Raw genomic sequence first — 15610 nt, 5'->3', positions numbered from 1 at the left:
TCTTTTTCTAAGTTTCTCCTTAAATAAATGTGTATAAATAAATTATCTTTTCACATGTTCGAGACTGTCACTCTCCCACGCTTCCATCCACAGCAGGTCCTCAAAAATTCAACCGTAGCTTTCAGTGGTATCCCAATGTTGGCGGAGTATTCTGAAGCCCCAAGACAGACAGGACATTTGTGGTTAGTCCAGTCAACCCCTTCTCATTGGCCAGGCTTTGTGGCATCTTTGTGCGTGTCTCTGGGGCTCACTAACTGAGTCTCCGTGGGCCCAAAAGAGGCCACTCCCCCTTGTCCACACCCATTTGCTAAAAGAATACACACAGTCTCTTTGGCCCCCTGAGGGACGGAGCTACTGATGTCCTCCTGTTTCCTTTGGGCATGTGCTAGCGCTCTGAGCTGTTCCTGAGCCTCGTCGAGTAGTGAGGCCACTTCCTCCCGTCTACTAGCCGCTCGGTTGGAAACTGTTACGTTGGACTGTTGATCAACGGCCGAAGCTTCCGCTGTGCTTTCCAGAGGACTAGAACGGCTGCTTCCAGCAGTAGGGGCGGTTTGCATACATGAGACCTCATCCTGGTAGGAGTGGACAGAGGGGATGATTGGGATAGAGCAGGGACGGTAGGGAGCAGGAGGACTTTGGCTAGGGCCGCCCGACCTGAGGCTCCTAGCGCACATGTGGTCTAAATGGCTGCTCCAAGATTTTGAGGATTGTGAGGCTTGCATATTATAAAAGGAATCCTGATGTAGGTTGTTACCTGGGCCAGAGAGGTTCCTGTAAAGAAAGAGGAAAAGATGACAGACTGAAATATAGGGGGATTAAGGACCAGACAGTGATATATTGAAAACGATTAGAGTGCCAAGAAAGAGGTTTGTTGAATCTCAAAAAGGATTGATACATATTCTGAAAGCTGAAAAAAGCTCAAGTGTATAATGTCTGTGCTTGTAGCATCAACAAACAGAATTGCGAAAATAATGACTGGTTCAAACAGGTTCCCAAATACTCTGTCACTCTTGTCGACAGCAAAGTCCCTTTTCAAGGAAAGGCAGTTCACTTAGTAGCCATATTGGCTACACCTCCAGGCAGCTATTTCGGGCATCCGACACCAACTATGCCTGTCTACTTGAATGGGGAAATACTGAACTCTCAAAAACTTCAAACGGCAAATCTTCATTTAAATATTTCAAATCCAGCAACAAAATCTGACAGGAACTGACCCATGGATTTGGTTTCTCACACTCAAATAGCATCAAAAAAGCGTATCTTTCAAGTTGATTCAGCCGTTGCACATGTGCAGTCCCAAGCACATGTCTCAGGACATTGACTGTTTCTGTGGGAACCAAAGCCTCTGGCGGCAGATACAATGGTGTGATGTCTTTTAACAATTGCTGGTTCTGTCATATTGTGCATTGCATTTTCTCCCACATATAATAATTTGAGTGAATTGGTTTGGAAGTACAATGTTACTATTGTCAAACAAATAGTCCTGCCCCAAACTTGAATCAGTGTTGCTATTATTGGGCAGGTTGTGATGCTCAACCAAACAGATCAGCATTTTCTTTGCTGTACAGAGTCTCTTGAGTACACTTTTGGTCAAACTATTGCTTACTTGTAGATCTCTGCTAGGATACAAGAATGCATTTCAACATACACAAAACATGAATTTGACCATGTCAGCACATCAGACACTGTGTCTTATAATATCTTACATAACAGATGACAACATTATATTGCATTTTGGAAGAGGCATATAAAACAAAGCAAGGATTTTTCTACATGTTGAGGCTATTAAATGTTGAGGAAATAAAACAATTACTACATACTCAGGTATCTCAGGTTATTAGCTATTCAACGTTTATTTGATCTGGATTGTAGCCCAGTGTCTTCTCTGGCTCATAATCGTTTAATTCAGCTGGGCATTAGCTGGCTTCCAGATTCAGAACTTGCTGCTCCCACGGCAGTCATTCTTAAGTTAATCATCTGACGATTTGCATGCAAAATTCTTTTAATAGGAATGAAAGCAGAAGTTCCATTCAACCAGACCTTTGGTAAACTAATCTCTCAATTTAGGAGCAATCGGCATTGTTCCCCTGATTCATTATCTTTGTGTAATAATTCATAATCCCTGACAAAGAATGGCTTTTCTCATAGCATCAATATTTAACCAAGCACTGCTTTTTTCTGATAATGACCGAGTCAGAGTTAAGCCTCAATCAAGGGGAGGCAAATTGTCTGATTCTATTTTCTATAAAACAGACGATATGACAGCAATGCCAAGTATTTCAGCATGCCATGGATCATCATTCCTGGAATATCAAGACTTTGAAACAGTAAAGGATGCATGGATTATGCCTGAGTTTGTGAGATTTTGCTTAAGATTAGAGATCATGATTGAATATAATGTGATCATTTACTGAAATCCTCAATGTCAACAGAAAAGAGAGCTCTTTTGAAGGCAGCTAGAAATTCATGTGATTTTAATGAAACTTCTGCTGTCTCCTGCTGAGCACGTCTCTCCAGTGACCCTCTCTCCACCTCTCCTCCTGTAGCACATATCTAGACCTTTGACAGTTGATGCGAGTTCACAAAAGTACCACAACACATGCGGCTTTCTGACATAGAACCCAAGTGCGCTGTGCCTTGTTTACATGCAAAGGAATGCACATGCATGCGTAGTGGTACTGTTGTGAACTGCCACGGACGAGAAGAAATCGTTGACTAAAGTTGTAATTTTTGTTTCCTATCTGTCAGTCACTACGAGTTATGTCATGACGACATTAGGGTATTCACTTGGGAGCCCCAATCACCTCTGATATTAAGAGAAAATGCCAATGAATATTGGCTAGTGGATTTTGTATACCTGAGCCACTCCCCATGCATACAGGTATAAATGGGCGACAGGTACGTCCACTCATCAGATTTTTGCTTCGGAGCCGAGTGGATGAACGTGTTGATCTCCACAAAGCCATTCATCATCTCTCTGGAAGCTGTTCTAGTTGGCGTCACGGTGCGAACAGCAGTGTCCCTGTCTGCAGAGATTCCCCTGGGCACTTCAACTAAAAGAGCAGATTTCCTAAAAGAGCAGATTTCCTAAAAGAGCAAATCACGGTAGGTTTGCGTCTTTTTAAAGCACGGACAACACTGCGGCTATCTCATACATCAACCAGCAGTGTTATCTACGATCACGTCGCATGCCACAACTTGCCGCCATCTCCTCCTCTGGAGTCAGGCTTAACACAAGTCGCCGCACGCCGTCCACATCCTGGGGGAGCTTAATCATGAAGCCTATAGGCCCCTAGTGAGCCATCCCGCACAAACACTGTGCAAGGTCAGTGACGATGAGGAATAGGTCCTGCTGGTTACGCTGCTTGGCCTACCCGGACCTGGGTTTCGTAACTCATGCTCCTCATGACAGCCCCTCCTGGTGCATCCCTCTGAGCAAAGACCTTCTTTCTCAGGGGCCCGGCACCATGTGGCTCCCGCGTCCAGATCTGGGAACCTCCATGTGTGGGTCCTGGATGAGACGCAGCAGGCGTGAGTGTTTTCCACTGGTGGTGGAAGGCACTTTCACTCAGGCCCTCTCTATGAGGTGAGCTCAGGAGTAGTGCTTATTCCTACCCTCCACCTTGAGAGCGTGAGGTTCCTGAGGGGTGCCAGGAGGTTACATCCTCCTAGGTCACCCTTGGTTCCCTCCTGGGATCTCTCTATTGTCCTGACTGGACTTCAGAGGGGTCCCCCTGAGCCGCTGGACTCAGTGGAGCTGAAGTTCCTGTCTGCTAGACAGCGCTCCTGACCGCACTCACTTCCATCAAGAGGGTTGGGAGCTTCAAGCATTTTCGGTGCGCGAAAAGTGCCTTGTGTTTGGGCCGGCCTACTCTCACATTGTCTTGAGACCCCAGCCTGGATATGTGCCTAAGGTTCCCACCACATCCTTTCGCGATCAGGTGGTGAACCTGCAAGCACTGCCCTCGGAGGAGGCAGATCCAGCCTTGGCGTTGCTGTGTCCCGTAAGAGCATTGCGTATATACGTGGACAGCACCCGGAACTTTAGGAGCTCTGAGCAGCTCTTGTTGCCACAGAGGTTAGCAGAAAGGGAAGGCTGTCTCCAAGCAGAGGTTGGCCCACTGAATAGTGGATACCATCGCCTTGGCATACCAATCCCAAGGCGAGCCGTGCCCCATAGGGGTGACCAACAGATAGGGAACGTCTCGGTTATGTACGTAACCCTTGTTCCCTGATGAAGGGAACGGAGACGTTATGTCCCCATGCCACAATCTTGAAACCATCGCTGGGTGCCAGGAACATGTTCTCGGCTCCTCAGCGTAAAACCTGATGAGTGGATGCACCTGTTGCCTATTTATACCCGCATACACGGGGAATGGCTCAGGTATGCAAAATCCACTAGCCAATATTCATTGGCGTATTCTCTTAATATCAGAGGTGATTAGGGCCTCCAAGTGAATCCCCTAATGTTGTCACGACGTCTCTATTCCCGTCTCCATTCCCTCCATCAGGGAACGAGGGTTATGTACGCAACCGAGATGTTTTCTTAGCGTACAAAAGTATTCTCATAGATTCATAACATTACGGTTGAACCACTGATGTCACATGGACTATTTTAATGTCCTTACTGCCTTTCTGGGCCTTGAACGTGGTAGTTGTGTTGCTGTCTATGTAGGGTCAGAAAGCTCATTGATTTCATCAAAATATCTTAATTTGTGTTCCAAAGATGAATGAAGGTCTTACGGGTTTGGAACGACATGAGGGTGGAGTAACTAATGACAGAATTTTCATTTTTGGGTGAATATCCCTTTAACAACGGTCAGCCAATCAGATTAAAGGTTTGCCAGATTGAAAGAGAGACTGTGGTTTTATATAAATGTGATGCTCTCTATATCTCATAAAAAGACTGAGATAATTTCCTTCTATTTTAATTGTTACATTGTAAACAAACAGGAAACATCACTTTTGAGGATTAGTAGGTAACATCCAAAGGAAGTGATACTGCTGCGCCGCTCTGTGCAAATTATGATTTATAACCTTATTTCCTGCAATGTTGTTAGTCCTCACTGTATCATGTAACAATTTCAGATACCTGCATGAAATGTATTAGGCTGAAGGGAAAACAGTTCGAAGGGTGTCATTGTAGTGGAATATATTTGGAGCATGTTTTGAAGTCCTGTATAATGAATAGCCCACATCTTTAAAAGCCTCATACTGAAAACACTTTAATGAGCAAACACTCGCTGTAAGAGAGAAATGCAGCTGATGAGGTCAAGCTTTAGAAACCGAATTTGTCCAAGGAAATCGGCTACTGGGAAAATAGCCTTGTCAATGATCAGATAGGAGGTACGCCACAAACTGGGAATTTAAGTCCTCTGGATAGTTTTATACATAACAGCAGGACTTAATATGAGTAAGCAATTATAAATGTTGTCTATATACTTGCTTAAACACTCAGACGACCCAGAGGGGGGTTGACAAGTACCTTTCTATCTAAAAATACCAGGAACAATAACACCATGTGAAATCTGTTCCCTGCGTAAGCCATTTTAGTGAGATAACAGCACGCTTTCTGGGACGGAAGGAATGAGACGGCCAAGATTTTTTTCTGCTGTCATATGTAAAACAGTTCTATCTCTCTCTCCATCCCCTCTTTTTTCTGTCACTCCTCTCCTGTCTCGCTCCCACTCTCTCCTTCTCTTTCCTGTCCCGTTTCCCAGCCTGTCTCTATGGTAACAGAGCTCTCTCCGGCAGAGGAATATTCTTATGCAGGCTAGAAGGCTGGAAATAGGTCAGTGCTGAGACCCTGTTGGAGATTTTAAGGCGAGGTGGAGTCTTCCACTCTACAAAGCCAATCCTGTATAGCAAACGAGTACTAACTGGGCCAGGATAGCCTATAGTGTGTGAGAGTTGATGGCTGGCCCATTCTAGCAAACTCATCCAGGACTGCCCATTCCATTGATATATCACTGGCTGTTTAATTGGCTATGACAGTGTGGTTTTTATTAGCTGTGCTGCTCCTGGAAAAGGCAGCACTCCCCAGTGCCCTCCTGTCTCAGTGAGTCATGCCTGCATACAGAACTTCAATAATAGAGCTCAGACAACCTCGCTTGTTGCTCTTGTAGCCAGCATAGAAACAAAGGCATATGCTCGCCACTGAAAACTTGGGAGCAATTATAAAACGGGTTTTATGGCAAAACTTGGGAGCAATTATAAAACAGGCTTTATGGCACATACACAAAACTATTAAAGATATACTCTGGGTAACTGTATTTTATCTTACACTAAAAAGCCAACCCTGCCAGTGACTTACCACTAATCTTGGAACCATGGAACAGAGTTTCATAAGTGGTGATTTCATGCAGTAAAGTTTGCACTGGGTGTTGAATTCGTTTTGCAAATGGAGATGGAGGAGAGTTATGTTACTTTGAGCAAATTAGCCCTTTCCTAGTTACTTTTCTCTTTATTTATCATTTTATGTGTTGATGTTTGTGTATTTTCTTTTCATCTCTTTAATTTTCTTTTTTTAAGTGTATATCCAACTGTTACAGCAAGTCCAAAGCTGGTTATGGTGTTGGAGATGTATACTTCATGATCTTTGTTTATACTACATTTAACTTATAATCACTCAGTAAAACTCTTTTTGAACAATTAATTGAAACGGGGTTGGAGCTGGGTCGTAAGAGTCAATTGTTGCATTGCTTTGTATGCTCCTGATTTGTTAAAAAGAACTAGCTCATAAGAATCAGTTGTTTATGAATCAGTCTAAAAACTATTCACTACAAAGAACCAGCTCAAAAGTAAATTGTTTATCAGTCAGTCTAGTAAACTATTCACTAAAAAGAAGCAACTTAAGTCGTTTGTTTCTGAATTTGTATACACTGGTCAAACTGCATGTTCCCTTCCAGGAACTTCGAGCTGCGCCCAGCGACGCTTTGGGAACGCCATCAGCGTGACCTTGCTCTGAATATCAGGTGTAATCCGTCCGAAGGAGGGCGAGGCGTCACGGGCGGGGTGACGTCACGACCAGGAAGTATATAAGCACGTGCGGCGGAGCCGGCGTCAGCTTTTTGTCATTCAGCAAAGCGCTCTGTGTGTGTCAGTCTTATTTGGTGTTGTCTGTCTTTCAAATATAAAAAGATACCCAAATGCAAGGGTGATTCCAGATCGCGTTTCAGGTTGTGTGTTCGTCCCTGCCCTCACTATATTACGAGTGGGGACACACACAATCTGTGCGTGGTTTGCCTGGGTGCGGAGTATGCGGCATCGGCTCTCGAGGGAACCGATTGCCCTCATTGCGAGCGGCTGTCGCTGCTTACACTCCGCACCCGGAGGGCTCTCTTCGAGGAGGGAGCCTTCCCGAGCTCTCCACGCTGTGTTGGTCCCGCTTCTGCCGAGGCAGAGTGGCGGCTGCACTCGTGGGGCTTGCAGATCTGGCGCCCCGTCTCTCGGTTTGGAAGCGGTCTCTTCCCCCCGAGATGAGGGCGCAACGCTTCGTCTCCCTTCCTCCGAGGAGGTTGATGTGACGAGGGTTCACGAGGTTTTCGCCGCCTCGTTCGCCCCAGTATGAATAACTTAGGGGCGAAAGTTTCAGACCGCATTTCAGGTTGTGTGTTCGTCCCTGCCCTTGCTATTTCACGAGTGGGGACACACACGATCTGTGCGTAGTCTGCCTGGGTGCGGAGCACGCGAAATCGGCTCTCAAGGGAGCTGGTTGCCATCATTGCGAGCGGCTGCAGCTGTTAAAAAAAAAAAAAGCCCCGCACCCGGAGGGCTCTCTTCGAGGAGGGAGCCTTCACGAGCTCTCCGCGCGGTTTCCGTCCCGCTTCTGCCGAGGCAGAGCGGCGGCTGCACTCGTGGGGCTCGCAGGCTGATCTGGCTGGTGAGAGTGAGACGGGTATGTCCTTATCTCCTCCCGTATCCGCCAGATCTGGTGCCCCGTCTCTCGTTTGGAAGCGGTCTCTCCCCCCCGAAACGAGGGCTTGACGCTGCGTCTTTCTTCCTCCAAGGAGGTTGATGTGACGAGCGTTCACGAGGTTTCGCCGCCTCTTTCGCCAATATGAGGAGCTTTTAGAGGTGGTTACTCGGGCAGTGGCCAAGCTTGACATCAGCTTGTCCCCCAGAGAGCATCTGAGCTGCAGACTAGCCGTTTGGATAAGCGTTTTCGGCGCTCGCGGCCGCCACCTCTGCACAGGAGCCTTCCGTTTTCCCCGATCTCCACACCGAGGTGTCGAGATCATGGGTGAAACCTTTTTCGTCCCGACCATTCATTCCCTCCGCTGATTATTATGGCAGCGTTAGGGAATTGAATGAGTGCGGGTACAAGGCGATGCCGCCGGTCGAGCAGACGCTTGCGAGCTGTCTGTTTCCCTCGACGGCATTGTCTTTGAAGGCTCCAGCGCTGCCCACTAAGCCTCTGCGTACAACATCTTTTTTAAGTGGGCAGAGGGTATACCAGCTCCTCACGCAGGGAAGCGCAAAAGGTCCTGACGGGCGAGCCCCAGGATCGTGGAGGGCGACCCCTACTGGGGTGGAGCGGCTTACACCACGGTACACGGTGACCGTCTCCCCCCGTGCCCTCAGGGGACTTGTCTGCCAACCCTGCCGTTGTCCCAGGGCGCAGCTGGTCCCAGCGAGTGTTTATCTCAGGTCTTTCCAAAGGATATCGCATTCAGTTCGGCGGGTCATCCCCGCCGTTCAACGGGGTTGTTGTGACTGCGGTCCGCCCCGAGCAGGCTCTGGTGCTGGAACAGGAAGTCGTTACTTTGCTGAGGAAGGAAGCCATCAAGTTGGTTCCTCCTCACGAAGTTCACACCGGCTTCTACAGCCGGTACTTCATTGTTCCAAAGAAGGATGGGGGGCTGAGGCCCATACTGGACTTGCGTCTGCTGAACCGCTCAGTCAGAAAATTGAAGTTCAAAATGCTCACTGTCAAGCAGGTCGCGTCTCAAATCAGGTCCGAGGACTGGTTTGTCACGATAGACCGCAAAGATGCCTATTTCCATGTCTCCATTCTTCCTTCTCACAGGAAGTTCCTGAGGTTCGCTTTCGGGGGCAAAGCGTACCAGTATCGGGTTCTTCCCTTCGGCCTAGCACTCTCACCCCGCACTTTCACCAAGTGTGTGGATGCGGCACGGGTCCCGTTGCGACTGCAGGGCATCCGCATACTCCGTTATATCGACGATTGGTTGATCCTCGCTCGATTAGAGCGGTTGGCGATTCAGCATCGAGATGTCGTTCGCGCCCACATGAAAGACTTGGGGTTAAGACTAAACGCCAGGAAAAGTGCGCTTTCTCCAGCTCAGAGAACCACTTATCTAGGCGTGGTGTGGTATTTGACCACGATGCAGGCTCGGTTGTCCCCTGCTCGGATCGAGTCGATCCTCACGGCAGTCATGAGAGTGCAAGAGGGCCAGTCACTCACTGTCAAGCAGTGGCAGAGGCTGCTTGGGCTTATGGCAGCTGCGTCCAACGTGATTCCGTTCGGCCTGCTGTACATGACACCCCTACAGTGGTGGCTCAAGACCAGGGAGGTCTCCCTGAGGGGAAACCCGCTCCGCGCTGTCAAAGTGTCACGCCGCTGTATTCGTGCCTTAGACATGTGGAGGAACCCTTGGTTCTTGTCTCAGGGCCCGGTGCTGGGAGCTCCAAAGCTCTTTGTCGCCGCGTCTCGCTTGCGACGGGCGCCTCCCTCACCGGTTGGGGTGCAGTCATGAGTGGCCTCCCTGCCCGCAGTCTGTGGAGTGGTCGCCACCTGACGTGGCATATCAACTGGCTAGAGATCCTAGCTGTGTTCCGTGCACTCAAGCACTTCCTCCCGGACCTGAGAGATCACCACGTGCTGGTCCGCACCGACAGCACGGCAGTGGTCTCTTACATCAACCACCAAGGAGGTCTGCGGTCGCGCCCGTTGTACAAGCTGGCACACCAGATCCTTGTGTGGTCCCAGGGCAAGCTCCTATCACTGAGAGCTATGCACATTCCTGGACATCTCAATGTGGGAGCAGACGTCCTGTCGAGACAGGGGCCGAGGCCCGGGGAATGGATGCTTCACCCCGAGGTGGTGAAGCAGATTTGGAGAATTTTTGGCCAGGCTCAGGTGGACCTCTTTGCGACTCGAGAGTCAACGCAGTGTCCCCTCTGGTTCTCTATAGCTCCTCTGGGACTGGACGCTATGGTACAGACATGGCCGAGGCTTCGTCTGTACGCCTTTCCCCCGATCGCTCTGCTCCCGGGAGTTCTGGCGAGAGTGCGCCGGGACGAGGTCAGTCTACTGTTAGTAGCACCGTTCTGGCCGGGCCGAGTATGGTTCTCGGACCTGATTTCTCTCCTCGACGGCACTCCGTGGGAAGTGCCCGTCAGGAGGGATCTCCTCTCACAGGCCAGGGGCACTATCGTGCACCCTCGCCCGGAGTTATGGAAGCTGTGGGTGTGGCCCCTGAGGGGGCACAGCTCTTAGCTTCCGGTCTGTCAACCGAGGTTGTCGAGACCATCCTCCAATCCAGAGCTCCCTCCACGAGGAAACTGTACGCCTTGAAGTGGAGGCTCTTCACTTCTTGGTGCAGGGACCGCCAGCTCGAGCAAGTCAACTGCCCGATCCACGCAGTTCTGGAGTTCCTGCAGGCCCGTTTCTCCGCAGGGTTAACCCATTCCACTATTAAGGTCTACGTGGCAGCTATTTCGTCATACCACGCCCCTAGTAGTGGCCAGACAGTGGGTAGACACCCCCTAGTTACACGTTTCCTCCGCGGTGCGCTGAGGCTGAGGCTGCCGGTACGCTCCCGCGTCCCTACGTGGGACCTGGCTGTGGTTCTGGAGGCTCTGTGCAAGGCACCTTTCGAGCCTATTGAGGAGATAACTGATAGACTCACCATTTAAGACCGCTTTCTTACTGGCTATCACCTCTCTGAGGAGGGTGAGTGACCATCAGGCCCTGTCTAAGGCCTCTATTGACTTTGCACCCGGCATGGCGAAAGTATTTCTCTACCCCCGCGTGGGGTATGTACCTAAGGTCCCATCGGTCGTACCACAGCCAGTCGTACTCCAGGCCTTCTGTCCCCCTCCCTTCAGGGAGCCAGACCAGGAGAAGCACAACTGTACGTGTCCAGTGCGTCATCCCTGTGGAGGAAATCGGACCAACTGCTTGTGTGCTATGGTCCCCCTAAGAGGGGTCTTCCTGCTACGAAGCCCACTCTTAGCAGGTGGATAGTGGATGCCATCTCTCTGTCATAAGAGGCCTCTGAGCGTCCCCCGCCGCTGGGAATCAGAGCGCACTCGACCTGAGGTGTGGCGGCCTCCAAGGCCTTCTGGGCAGGTGTCCCGGTTCAGGACATCTGCAACGCTGCTGGGTGGTCCACGCCCCTGACTTTCGCCAGGTTCTATAACCTCGACATCCTTTAGCCACACTTCCGGCATCCCTGCCCGCGCTTGCTTCATGACTTAGAGCTGACGCCGGCTCCGCCGCACATGCTTATATACTTCCTGGTCGTGACGTCACCCCGCCCGTGACGCCTCGCCCTCCTTCGGACTGATTACACCTGATATTCAGAGCATGGTCATGCTGATGGCGTTCCCAAAGCGTCGCTGGACGCAGCGTCTCGTTCCCTTCAGGGAACCATGGTTACATACATAACCTGAGACGTTTGTTTTTGCAGCTCAATAGAAAGACATTTCATGTCATTATTTTTTTTTGATACATAACATTTAAATTGCATCACACTGAACACAGACTGCACACTTACATTCACATTTTTTTTTACTGTGACACTGAAGATTCGGAGGTGGTGGTATAGATTCAGCAGCGGGGGAGCACTGCTGCTAAAAAGCAGTGCAGGAAACACTGATACACAGAAAACAAGCAAACAATGACATAAATCTTTATATATTGAACCTGGGGAAAACTTCTAGTCTTGAATTCAGATCTAAGATGAAGTAGCAGAAACAGAAAAAATGACAAAGAGTAAGTGTAAGAACGGCCTCTGCTTTGCGGGTTGTGTGGCAGAAGTGGTTGTTTAAAAAAAAAAAAAAAACAACTACAGATTGGCTCATAAATCAGAGGATAGAGAGAGCAGAAAGAGGGTTCCTGATAGAGGCAGACAGTGTCACCGACCAGAACTGACTCACATGAACACCACCCTTCAAAAAAAAAAAAAAACTCTTTGCATGCAATTTTCATTGCATTAATGCACCCCATCCCTCAGAGAATCACAGACTAGAGTTTAATTCATCGGGTTAATCCATTGGGTAGGACTATGCGTAAGCATTAAATAATTAGTATTAAGCTCATTGACCTGTAGCAAATGAATGTTGCTAACTAACCTTCTCACTGACTCCCTCTCTGAGCTGTCTACTTCCTGGAGATGTTGGTAGGCAGGACCAGAATCTCTCGATCCACCAATGGCATTGAGACATCCTCTGCTTATGGGTGGTGTTCTGCGAGATGCAGGCCGGAAAGCAGAACGACTCCTCCGATCTGGACTATGAGAGAGGGAACTGCTCCTGTAAAATAAAATACACAACATATCATTGATTTTTTTTATTTCTTTTATTGTGTTATTGCTAGGGTCATTTTGATCCCCAAGGAGAAACGATACAAATCTGACAAGTGCATGTTTACTGAGGGATAAATAATAATAAGGTGTGGGGGTTTGATTCTGCCAGAATTAAAAGCATCAGAAAACAAATTAATAATAATAATCATAATAATGATGATAATTATTGTTATTATTATTCTAACTATTACTATTATTGTTTTTGTACAAAAAAACCTACAAACAAACAAGACAACCAAATAAAAAAGAAGGTTGTAAGTAAGAAAATAATATATTTACTTGAATACAGATATGAATAAGCAAATAAATAAATGCAACAGTACTGACATTTTAAATACTTTTACAGCTCTGTTCTGTTGGTGTTTTTTTTTAAAGGAAATCCTAAAAATAGCACCCATGATTCTGAACAAAGCAAAGCCGCTATGCTCAATCTAATTTCTCTCAGAGATTTTCTGTCCCAGTCCATGGTATTATGTTAAAAATGCTTTATACTCTCACTTCCTCTCTGTCTCCATCTGGTGTGCTGAATGTTTTTACAAAGCAGGACATGTTTACATAAAGCTTGCTGAGAAAGACTCTGGGAATAAACAGCACCCAGGAATGTAGGCTTTAGTCTTCACATCTGTAGACTTCATTAAAAAAAAATATATATATTTACAAGATACATTTCTTTTATCATTAAAAAATGGAGCACATTACCAATGAGTCACCTTGCTCCCAATTAGATATTTATGTGATCCTGCTAGGCAAACTATGGGGAGATGTTGTACATACATTTCAACTAAATGGGGCCACATTAACATAGAGATTAATTGACCTATCAGACCACTGGCAGTTAGGAGCACACATTGGACTATTTGGTAAAAATAGCCTGAAGAGGAATTCATGCTCAATTTTAGATGAGTCTCCAACAGAGCGATAATTCACTGCATATTTAAATCCTTCCTTACCCTGAGTCAAGAGCAATCAGTTAGATTGTGATGATCATTTGAAGATACGAGCATTTGGGGAAGGGTGGGACAGGGGGCAAAAGGCTGTTTACCAACAAATTACATGTCATCACAGAAAAAAAAAACATATATATGATTGCAAGAGTGCACTGAGCCACAAACAAAAACAGAGAGTGAAATCAGGGCTTAACGTTTAGATTGAGGAAAGTATGAGGATTAAATAAGGCTGAAAGGATTTGTGTCTCAGCTATCACAGACCATCCCCAGCCCTCAATAAAACCCCTCCACAAACCACAACCCTTATCCACACACGGACCAGCCATCATTTAATACAACAGATCATTCATATCAGAAAACATTTTGATCAATGAATGAATTCAATAAAACATTCTATTAGACTCTAAAACCACCAAATACCTCAATTTCAAAAGACCCATCTTTGCCAAAAATACATTTTGGTCCAATCCTACTTTAGGTTGCGTTCATTATTTCAGACATGCCTTTTTGGTTTTAGATGAAAAAATACTTAAAAATGATGCTTCCGGTTCAACTATGATAATGAAACAAGGTATTCAGAGATACATAATGTGTCCTTTATCAAATCCTTAAATAAATCATGAGAAATGCATTCTGTGGATTACACTATGTTTTGTCCCTCATTCCCATCAGAACTTTAAGGTAAATTAACATCTTTTCTTTCATGTATTGATTCATGTTATTGTAGTGTCGATAGTAACTGAAGAGTTTGTGAATGTGTTTTGTTAATGTTATCAGTTAGAAATGCATTGAATGCAAGAAACATTTGCTGTCTCCACAGTTTATAATCATGTTATTTCGCAACAATTTCTTTAATAAAAAACAGCATATAAAACACTTTGCAATGTCACAGTTCATTCAAGTGCATTTGAATGAAATCACACTGCGTACAGAAATCTTTAGTAACGATTTTTGGAGATTGGCAAGTCAGTTTAGGATTTTTTTTTATTTTTATTTTTTTACTTTTTACGTTTTACTTTTATTCAGCAGGGACAAATTAAATTGATCAAAAGTGACAGTAAAGACACTTTTAATAATACAACAGTTTTCTAAATAAGTGCTGTTTTTATACCTTCTATTTATCAAAGAATCTTGAAAAATATATATTTTCAACATTGATAATAAAAAATGTTGCTCGAGCACCAAATCAGCATATTAGAATGATTTCTGAAGGATCATGAGGACTAGAGTAATGGCTGCAAAAAAAAGAAAAAGAACAGAAATCAGCATTGCCATCACAGTAATTACATTTTAAAATGTAGTCAAATAAAAACAGTTAAACTGTAATAATTTTCACAATATTACTGTTTTTACTGAATTTTGGTCAAATATATGCAGCCTTAGTGAGCAAAAACAAAACATGAAGCTGCCATATTTTATTGCACCAGAGAACTGATTATATATGCTCTGCCATTCATGTTGCTGCTATTATAGAAGTGCATATTAAAACATTGCCAGTTAGAATTATTATAATTTTCTTACTATTCAGTAACTGTATCATAGTCACTGGGTGCACTGTAATGGATGGAAGTTTAATTGATCTCCTCAGTGCTTTTTAACAGAGGCATGTGGATTTCATACTGTATCGTTACAATAATCATTGTCAGAATTTCTTTGAATGCCATTAAATGAGCATGAAAAAAGCTGTTTTTAGAAGGATAAAAAGATTTTGTGATGATTCATACCTGGGGTGTTTCCCTGTCAGTGTGCCTTGTGGATTGGTAGAGGCAGTAGTGCTTTGAACGAAACCAGACTCTCGAAGATGCGGTGGTGAGGAACTTGTCGGTTTATAATACTGCAAAAGAGACATCAAGGAAGACAAATGTTAAATATTCTACACTGTCGTCTATGGGCAATGCTATGCACTGTCACCTAAACTTTTAATTAGTAAATTTTTAGTCCCAGTTGGATAATGTATCAAGAATGCAAGAAGAGCTCAGGCTTCTGCTTGACTCTTCGCCTGGATTCTTGTCTTTGACAAAGAGTCAGCGGCCAGGGTTCCACTGATGTTCAGATAATCCAACAGACTTCTATGAAACCTGCAGACAAATCCAATTTAAATTTCACACCTTG

The 15610-nt window shown here is 45.9% G+C and overlaps 1 protein-coding gene across 1 annotated transcript in view; it reads right to left on the bottom strand.

The window, feature by feature from the left end:
* Window positions 1-203: 203 nt before the first annotated feature.
* nrg3a (neuregulin 3a) overlaps window positions 204-15610 on the bottom strand; it is a gene marked incomplete at both ends in the record, with an annotated part of 316362 nt that continues 300955 nt past the window's right edge. Inside the window, 3 exons of the mRNA XM_079440134.1 lie at window positions 204-771; window positions 12319-12498; window positions 15223-15332. Of these exons, the coding sequence (XP_079296260.1) occupies window positions 204-771; window positions 12319-12498; window positions 15223-15332 (858 nt within the window). The remainder of the gene's footprint in view (window positions 772-12318; window positions 12499-15222; window positions 15333-15610) is intronic.

Source organism: Barbus barbus, assembly GCF_936440315.1.
Source record: "Barbus barbus genome assembly, chromosome: 18".
In the NCBI taxonomy this organism is placed as follows: Eukaryota; Metazoa; Chordata; class Actinopteri; order Cypriniformes; family Cyprinidae; genus Barbus; species Barbus barbus.
This window is presented reverse-complemented; position numbering and strand designations above follow the sequence as displayed.